This window comes from Cherax quadricarinatus, chromosome 77, assembly GCF_038502225.1.
Source record: "Cherax quadricarinatus isolate ZL_2023a chromosome 77, ASM3850222v1, whole genome shotgun sequence".
Lineage (NCBI taxonomy): Eukaryota > Metazoa > Arthropoda > Malacostraca > Decapoda > Parastacidae > Cherax > Cherax quadricarinatus.
This window is the reverse complement of record NC_091368.1, coordinates 3128152-3138730: the sequence shown is the minus strand read 5'-3', so window position 1 is coordinate 3138730 and position 10579 is coordinate 3128152. Positions and strand designations below refer to the sequence as shown.

Here is a 10579-nt window from a genome sequence, read left to right as displayed (position 1 = left end):
TTGTGGATAATTGATTGTGAATAATTGACTGAATAATTGATTGTGAATAATTGATTGTGGATAATTGATTGTGGATAATTGATTGTGGATAATTGATTGTGGATAATTGATTGTGGATAATTGATTGTGGATAATTGATTGTGGATAATTGATTGTGGATAATTGATTGTGGATAATTGATTGTGGATAATTGATTGTGGATAATTGATTGTGGTCCAGTTTAGGTGAATATATGTTGTTTATGTGACATCTGGAGGTGTAGGTCAGGGCTCTTAACACGAACCTTCGCCGTTTTAACCCACTTTTGTACTGTCTTCATTAGTTCTCGTGTATGCAAATTATTCTGTGTGGGGCCCGAGAGATGTCTTGCCCTTGTGGTAGGCCAAGTTTTGATCCAGAGGAAGATTTAAGCGATGGATTCACGGGTTAAAGAAGGATTCAATCCTAAGCTGACTCTTTAGATGCTACTGTTGTTCCCTGTTATGCAGTCTGTTGATGCGTCTGTTGTTCTTGTTAAGCAGCCTGTCAGTACCTGGTGAGTAAGACAAATGTGCAACACTTGGGTATCTTTATTGTGGAAACGTTTCGCCCTCTCAGCAGGCTTCTTCAGTCGAATATAGGTGATTATTACACTTTCAGTTATGCTTTTGTTTCCTCCAGTATTCATTGAACTTCATTTTTTTACTCATTATTTAAGGTATTAAAGTATTCTTGACTGGTGGTGTACAGGTGACATGCAGCCTTAATGACCCTCGTGTAGTAGATAGACTTTAAACCCCATTAACCAACCAACCAGCCTTAATGACCCTCGTGTAGTAGATAGACTTTAAACCTCATTAACCAACTAACCAGCCTTAATGACCCTCGTGTAGTAGATAGACTTTAAACCCCATTAACCAACCAACCAGCCTTAATGACCCTCGTTTAGTAGATAGACTTTAAACCTCATTAACCAACCAACCAGCCTTAATGACCCTCGTGTAGTAGATAGACTTTAAACCCCATTAACCAACCTACCAGCCTTAATGACCCTCGTGTAGTAGATAGACTTTAAACCCCATTAACCAACCTACCAGCCTTAATGACCCTCGTGTAGTAGATAGACTTTAAACCCCATTAACCAACCAACCAGCCTTAATGACCCTCGTGTAGTAGATAGACTTTAAACCCCATTAACCAACCAACCAGCCTTAATGACCCTCGTGTAGTAGATAGACTTTAAACCCCATTAACCAACCAACCAGTCTTAATGACCCTCGTGTAGTAGATAGACTTTAAACCCCATTAACCAACCAACCAGCCTTAATGACCCTCGTGTAGTAGATAGACTTTAAACCCCATTAACCAACCAACCAGCCTTAATGACCCTCGTGTAGTAGATAGACTTTAAACCCCATTAACCAACCAACCAGCCTTAATGACCCTCGTGTAGTAGATAGACTTTAAACCCCATTAACCAACCAACCAGCCTTAATGACCCTCGTGTAGTAGATAGACTTTAAACCCCATTAACCAACCAACCAGTCTTAATGACCCTCGTGTAGTAGATAGACTTTAAACCCCATTAACCAACCAACCAGCCTTAATGACCCTCGTGTAGTAGATAGACTTTAAACCCCATTAACCAACCTACCAGCCTTAATGACCCTCGTGTAGTAGATAGACTTTAAACCCCATTAACCAACCAACCAGCCTTAATGACCCTCGTGTAGTAGATAGACTTTAAACCCCATTAACCAACCAACCAGCCTTAATGACCCTCGTGTAGTAGATAGACTTTAAATCTCATTAACCAACCAACCAGCCTTAATGACCTTCGTGTAGTAGATAGACTTTAAACCCCATTAACCAACCAACCAGCCTTAATGACCCTCGTGTAGTAGATAGACTTTAAATCTCATTAACCAACCAACCAGCCTTAATGACCTTCGTGTAGTAGATAGACTTTAAACCCCATTAACTAACCAATCAGCCTTAATGACCCTCGTGTAGTAGATAGACTTTAAACCCCATTAACCAACCAACCAGCCTTAATGACCCTCGTGTAGTAGATAGACTTTAAACCCCATTAACCAACCAACCAGCCTTAATGACCCTCGTGTAGTAGATAGACTTTAAATCTCATTAACCAACCAACCAGCCTTAATGACCTTCGTGTAGTAGATAGACTTTAAACCCCATTAACTAACCAATCAGCCTTAATGACCCTCGTGTAGTAGATAGACTTTAAATCTCATTAACCAACCAACCAGCCTTAATGACCTTCGTGTAGTAGATAGACTTTAAACCCCATTAACCAACCAACCAGCCTTAATGACCCTCGTGTAGTAGATAGACTTTAAATCTCATTAACCAACCAACCAGCCTTAATGACCTTCGTGTAGTAGATAGACTTTAAACCCCATTAACTAACCAATCAGCCTTAATGACCCTCGTGTAGTAGATAGACTTTAAACCCCATTAACCAACCAACCAGCCTTAATGACCCTCGTGTAGTAGATAGACTTTAAACCCCATTAACTAACCAATCAGCCTTAATGACCCTCGTGTAGTAGATAGACTTTAAACCCCATTAACCAACCAACCAGCCTTAATGACCCTCGTGTAGTAGATAGACTTTAAACCCCATTAACCAACCAACCAGCCTCAATGACCCTCGTGTAGTAGAAAGACTATAAACCCCATTAACCAACCAACCAGCCTTAATGACCCTCGTGTAGTAGATAGACTTTACACCCCATTAACTAACCAATCAGCCTTAATGACCCTCGTGTAGTAGATAGACTTTAAACCCCATTAACCAACCAACCAGCCTTAATGACCCTCGTGTAGTAGATAGACTTTAAACTCCATTAACCAACCAACCAGCCTTAATGACCCTCGTGTAGTAGATAGACTTTAAACCCCATTAACCAACCAACCAGCCTTAATGACCCTCGTGTAGTAGATAGACTTTAAACCCCATTAACCAACCAACCAGCCTTAATGACCCTCGTGTAGTAGATAGACTTGAAACCTAACAAACTATACAAACAATTTATATAACACATCACTCCTTCTACGCAAGATGTATATTAAATTTTGCTGACAAGAACTGCCAGAGTCTAAGAACAGCCATGTTGATGACACGGACAGCAGGGAGCTGACACCTGGGGTAGGTGCTAGCACATTTCTCCCGGGGCGAAATGAGCCCAGCACCAGCTGCGGACACATAGCGAAACATCAGGCAGTCAGTAGTCGTATTGACTGGTCCTTTCGTCAGCCTGTAAGGATACAATAATGTATTAGTCTGTAGTGAATTGTGTATAAGTCACTGGTATTAGGTGTAATTCACAGGAATTTTGTGTAAGTCACTGATATTGTGTAATTGTTTAATTAATCAAAATATTTTACTGTGTGTATTGTGTATTGATATTGAGTATTTTTTTACTATCTTGTGAAATTATCGGGTCACAATGGGATGACCTATGGTGGGTCAGTGTACGAAGATAGGTCACGTGACCTCGCGCACATGACCTTAAGTGCTGGAACAATGACTTCAAGAAGAGGGCAGTGATAACGTCAGGTTTGCACTGGCCTCTGGTATTGTTCAAATTCTGATTGGGTCTCTGTATCCACTGCAGTGTTGTCTGAGTTCCCTTGTGAAGATCAGAGGTGAGTGGTAGTGCTACCTGATTTCCTCTAGGATGATCTGACTGATGGTTCAAGACTGACAGTACCTGATTTCCTTCATGAAGATCTGACTGATGGGGAAGAAAGTGTCAGGATCAGCTGTCAGCTCACAAATCAGTCGCTCCTGACACGACAGCACCGGCAGCTGTCAGGAAGTAACAAAGAAAGACTTACTTAGAGTAACATATTCCTCAGTGTATATACACTGTGAGGTGTATGTCTCTCAGTGTATATACACTGAGAGGTGTATGTCTCTCAGTGTATATACACTGTGAGGTGTATGTCTCTCAGTGTATATACACTGTGAGGTGTATGTCTCTCAGTGTATATACACTGTGAGGTGTATGTCTCTCAGTGTATATACACTGTGAGGTGTATGTCTCTCAGTGTATATACACTGTGAGGTGCATGTCTCTCAGTGTATATACACTGTGAGGTGTATGTCTCTCAGTGTATATACACTGTGAGGTGTATGTCTCTCAGTGTATATACACTGTGAGGTGTATGTCTCTCAGTGTATATACACTGTGAGGTGTATGTCTCTCAGTGTATATACACTGTGAGGTGTATGTCTCTCAGTGTATATACACTGTGAGGTGTATGTCTCTCAGTGTATATACACTGTGAGGTGTATGTCTCTCAGTGTATATACACTGTGAGGTGTATGTCTCTCAGTGTATATACACTGTGAGGTGTATGTCTCTCAGTGTATATACACTGAGAGGTGTATGTCTCTCAGTGTATATACACTGTGAGGTGTATGTCTCTCAGTGTATATACACTGTGAGGTGTATGTCTCTCAGTGTATATACACTGTGAGGTGTATGTCTCTCAGTGTATATACACTGTGAGGTGTATGTCTCTCAGTGTATATACACTGAGAGGTGTATGTCTCTCAGTGTATATACACTGTGAGGTGTATGTCTCTCAGTGTATATACACTGTGAGGTGTATGTCTCTCAGTGTATATACACTGTGAGGTGTATGTCTCTCAGTGTATATACACTGTGAGGTGTATGTCTCTCAGTGTATATACACTGAGAGGTGTATGTCTCTCAGTGTATATACACTGTGAGGTGTATGTCTCTCAGTGTATATACACTGTGAGGTGTATGTCTCTCAGTGTATATACTGTGAGGTGTATGTCTCTCAGTGTATATACACTGTGAGGTGTATGTCTCTCAGTGTATATACACTGTGAGGTGTATGTCTCTCAGTGTATATACTGTGAGGTGTATGTCTCTCAGTGTATATACACTGTGAGGTGTATGTCTCTCAGTGTATATACTGTGAGGTGTATGTCTCTCAGTGTATATACACTGTGAGGTGTATGTCTCTCAGTGTATATACTGTGAGGTGTATGTCTCTCAGTGTATATACACTGTGAGGTGTATGTCTCTCAGTGTATATACACTGTGAGGTGTATGTCTCTCAGTGTATATACACTGTGAGGTGTATGTCTCTCAGTGTATATACTGTGAGGTGTATGTCTCTCAGTGTATATACACTGTGAGGTGTATGTCTCTCAGTGTATATACTGTGAGGTGTATGTCTCTCAGTGTATATACACTGTGAGGTGTATGTCTCTCAGTGTATATACACTGTGAGGTGTATGTCTCTCAGTGTATATACACTGAGAGGTGTATGTCTCTCAGTGTATATACTGTGAGGTGTATGTCTCTCAGTGTATATACTGTGAGGTGTATGTCTCTCAGTGTATATACACTGTGAGGTGTATGTCTCTCAGTGTATATACACTGTGAGGTGTATGTCTCTCAGTGTATATACTGTGAGGTGTATGTCTCTCAGTGTATATACACTGTGAGGTGTATGTCTCTCAGTGTATATACACTGTGAGGTGTATGTCTCTCAGTGTATATACTGTGAGGTGTATGTCTCTCAGTGTATATACACATTGAGGTGTATGTCTCTCAGTGTATATACACTGTGAGGTGTATGTCTCTCAGTGTATATACTGTGAGGTGTATGTCTCTCAGTGTATATACACTGTGAGGTGTATGTCTCTCAGTGTATATACACTGTGAGGTGTATGTCTCTCAGTGTATATACACTGTGAGGTGTATGTCTCTCAGTGTATATACACTGTGAGGTGTATGTCTCTCAGTGTATATACTGTGAGGTGTATGTCTCTCAGTGTATATACACTGTGAGGTGTATGTCTCTCAGTGTATATACTGTGAGGTGTATGTCTCTCAGTGTATATACACTGTGAGGTGTATGTCTCTCAGTGTATATACACTGTAAGGTGTATGTCTCTCAGTGTATATACTGTGAGGTGTATGTCTCTCAGTGTATATACACTGTGAGGTGTATGTCTCTCAGTGTATATACACTGTGAGGTGTATGTCTCTCAGTGTATATACTGTGAGGTGTATGTCTCTCAGTGTATATACACATTGAGGTGTATGTCTCTCAGTGTATATACACTGTGAGGTGTATGTCTCTCAGTGTATATTCTGTGAGGTGTATGTCTCTCAGTGTATATACACTGTGAGGTGTATGTCTCTCAGTGTATATACACTGTGAGGTGTATGTCTCTCAGTGTATATACACTGTGAGGTGTATGTCTCTCAGTGTATATACTGTGAGGTGTATGTCTCTCAGTGTATATACTGTGAGGTGTATGTCTCTCAGTGTATATACTGTGAGGTGTATGTCTCTCAGTGTATATACTGTGAGGTGTATGTCTCTCAGTGTATATACTGTGAGGTGTATGTCTCTCAGTGTATATACTGTGAGGTGTATGTCTCTCAGTGTATATACTGTGAGGTGTATGTCTCTCAGTGTATATACTGTGAGGTGTATGTCTCTCAGTGTATATACTGTGAGGTGTATGTCTCTCAGTGTATATACACTGTGAGGTGTATGTCTCTCAGTGTATATACACTGTGAGGTGTATGTCTCTCAGTGTATATACACTGTGAGGTGTATGTCTCTCAATATGTATACACTGTGAGGTGTATGTCTCTCAGTGTATATACACTGTGAGGTGTATGTCTCTCAGTGTATATACTGTGAGGTGTATGTCTCTCAGTGTATATACACTGTGAGGTGTATGTCTCTCAGTGTATATACACTGTGAGGTGTATGTCTCTCAATGTGTACACACTGTGAGGTGTATGTCTCTCAATGTGTATACACTGTGAGGTGTATGTCTCTCAGTGTATACACACCGTGAGGTGTATGTCTCTCAGTGTATATACACTGTGAGGTGTATGTCTCTCAGTGTATATACACTGTGAGGTGTATGTCTCTCAATGTGTACACACTGTGAGGTGTATGTCTCTCAGTGTATATACACTGTGAGGTGTATGTCTCTCAATGTGTACACACTGTGAGGTGTATGTCTCTCAGTGTATATACACTGTGAGGTGTATGTCTCTCAATGTGTACACACTGTGAGGTGTATGTCTCTCAGTGTATATACACTGTGAGGTGTATGTCTCTCAGTGTATATACACTGTGAGGTGTATGTCTCTCAGTGTATACACACCGTGAGGTGTATGTCTCTCAGTGTATATACACTGTGAGGTGTATGTCTCTCAATGTGTACACACTGTGAGGTGTATGTCTCTCAGTGTATACACACTGTGAGGTGTATGTCTCTCAATGTATGTATACTACTACTACAACTATTGCTACTACTACTACTACTACTACTACTACTACTACTACTACTACTACTACTACTACTGCTACTACTACTACTACTACCAATACTACTGCTACTGCTGCTACTACTGCTAATTCTACTATTACTACTACTACTACTACTACTGTTGCTATTACTATTACAACAGCTACTACTACTGCTACCACCACCCCTACTACCACTACTACAAAAACCACAATCATAAGCCCACCACCTCCATCTATCTATCTCACAACCACTCAAGTTACCTCCAGATGATCAAAGTAGGTAGACAGTCTGCTCAAGGATCCTATATAGGCAGGATCCCAGTAGAGATCCTCGGCCCTCACCTCAGGATCCTTCAGGATCCCGAAGGACCGACCATTTACAGGAGCCAGTGTTGGCAGGGCAATTGACAGCGGCATGAACAGCAGGAAAGCTGACAAAATGGAAAAAAAAATATATAGGATCAGCATCCCTATAAACCTTCTCCTTAAACTGTCAGCTCTCTTATAAAGCTAATCTATATACTGTCAGAGAGAGAGAGAGAGAGAGAGAGAGAGAGAGAGAGAGAGAGAGAGAGAGAGAGAGAGAGAGAGAGAGAGAGAGAGAGAGAGAGAGAGAGAGAGAGAGACTCACTCAGTGCTAAAGGATAAGATGGGTTGACGAAGAAATATCTCTCCTCCCTATCTCTTCCAGCATCTCCCAGCGTCTCCCAGCCTCTCCCGGCGTCTCCAGACGCAGACTCCAACAGCAGGAGCAGCAGCAGCAGCGTCATCTGCAGACGTAAATAAACATCAAAATTTACATCTAGAAACATTGTTGCATTTATATCTGAAATCCTCGGAACTTAGCTTGTAAATAATCTGAGGAAGAATAATGCATCTTAGCTTGTAAATAATCTGAGGAAGAATAATGCATCTTAGCTTGTAAATAATCTGAGGAAGAATAATGCATCTTAGCTTGTAAATAATCTGAGGAAGAATAATGCATCTTAGCTTGTAAATGAGCTGAGGAAGGATAATGCATCTTAGCTTGTAAATAATCTGAGGAAGAATAATGCATCTTAGCTTGTAAATGAGCTGAGGAAGGATAATGCATCTTAGCTTGTAAATGAGCTGAGGAAGGATAATGCATCTTAGCTTGTAAATGAGCTGAGGAAGGATAATGCATCTTAGCTTGTAAATGAGCTGAGGAAGGATAATGCATCTTAGCTTGTAAATGAGCTGAGGAAGGATAAAATATCTTAGCTTGTAAATTATTAACAAACAACACGAGTAGGAAGTAACGGAATTAACTGAATTAACGCTAGTAACGGAATAGGAAAGACCAACAGCCTGGGGTAGTAGCTGTGTCCACTACCTCTCTCATACCCCCACACTCCACGCCCACGTCCAAGCCCACGCCCACGCCCACGCCCACGCCCACGTCCACGCCCACGCCCACGCCCACAACGCTCTCGCTTCACACGGTGAGGGCCTGGGTTCGATTCCCAGCCAGAGTAGAAACATTGGACGAGTTTCTTTCCACCTGTTGTCTATGTTCCCCATCAGTAAAATGGGTACCTGGGTGTTAGTCGACTGGTGTGGGTCGCATCCTGGGACACTGACCTAAGGAGGCCTGGTCACAGACCGGGCCGCGGGGGCGTTGACCCCCGGAACTCTCTCCAGATAAACTCCAGATAAACCCCACACACCTGCACACACCCCTATCTACTACACGAGGGTCATTAAGACTGGTTGGTTGGTTAATGGGGTTTAAAGTCTATCTACTACACGAGGGTCATTAAGACTGGTTGGTTGGTTAATGGGGTTTAAAGTCTATCTACTACACGAGGGTCATTAAGGCTGGTTGGTTGGTTAATGGGGTTTAAAGTCTATCTACTACACGAGGGTCATTAAGGCTGGTTGGTTGGTTAATGGGGTTTAAAGTCTATCTACTACACGAGGGTCATTAAGGCTGGTTGGTTGGTTAATGGGGTTTAAAGTCTATCTACTACACGAGGGTCATTAAGGCTGCATGTCACCTGTACACCACCAGTCAAGAATACTTTAATACCTAAAATACTGATTAATGTACAGAATTTACAGCTAATGAGCTCTTAGCTTCCCTCTGCTTATTTACGAGCTCACTGTAGGTGACTAACACCCTGCTACCTATTTACTGCTAGGTTCAGAGTGTAACAGGTGCACTGAGAGTTACCCGTGCCGGGCCATGGGTTACATACCCGTAATCAAACCCAGGTTCCTACTGGATGTGAGAAGATAGTTTAGAGTCTAAGATACTTGGTGCCGCTTCCAACATTGTGTTGCAACACTACCAACACTGTTGCAACACTACCAAAACTGTGTTGTAATGCTGCCAACCCTGTATTGCACAATACCAACACTATATTGTAACACTACCAACACTGTGTTGCAGCACTACCAACATTGTGTTGCACCATACCAGCACTGTGTTGTAACACTGCCAACACTGTGTTGCAACACTACCAAAACTGTGTTGCAGCACTACCAAAACTGTGTTGCAGCACTGCCAACATTGTGCTGCAACATTGCCTTCCAGCGCTGTGTTGCAACACTACCAAAACTGTGTTGCAGCACTACCAAAACTGTGTTGCAGCACTACCAACATTGTGTTGCAACATTGCCTTCCAGCGCTGTGTTGCAACACTACCAACACTGTGTTGCAACACTACCAACACTGTGTTGCACCATACCAACGCTGTGTTATAACACTACCAACACTGTGTTGCACCATACCAGCACTGTGTTGCAGCACTGCCAACACTGTGTTGCAACACTACCAAAACTGTGTTGCACCATACCAACGCTGTGTTGCGATACTACCAACATTGTGTTGCAACACTACCAAAACTGTGTTGCAACACTACCAACACTGTGTTGCACCATACCAACGCTGTGTTGCAACACTACCAACACTGTGTTGCAGCACTACCAACACTGTGTTGCAGCACTACAAACACTGTCGCAGCACTACCAACACTGTGTTGCAACGCTACCAAAACTGTGTTGCAGCACTACCTTCCAGCACTGTGTTGCAACACTACCAACACTGTGTTGCAGCACTACCAACACTGTGCTGCAGCACTACCTTCCAGCACTGTGCTGCAACACTACCAACACTGTGTTGCAACACTACCAACACTGTGTTGCAACACTACCTTCCAGCACTGTGTTGCAACACTACCAACACTGTGTTGCAACACTACCAACACTGTGTTGCAACACTACC

At 42.2% G+C, this 10579-nt stretch overlaps 1 protein-coding gene across 1 annotated transcript; it reads right to left on the bottom strand.

Moving 5' to 3' along the window:
* Nucleotides 1-1389: 1389 nt before the first annotated feature.
* On the bottom strand, nt 1390-8176 carry LOC128702018 (uncharacterized). Its single transcript, XM_070101406.1, has 4 exons — nt 7964-8176; nt 7594-7763; nt 3720-3817; nt 1390-3263 (listed from the first exon to the last, which is right to left on the bottom strand). Exons 1-4 carry the CDS (start codon nt 8142-8144, stop codon nt 3059-3061), a joined length of 654 nt encoding a protein of 217 aa, XP_069957507.1. The 5' UTR covers nt 8145-8176; the 3' UTR covers nt 1390-3058.
* Between the last annotated feature and the right edge of the window lie 2403 nt (nt 8177-10579).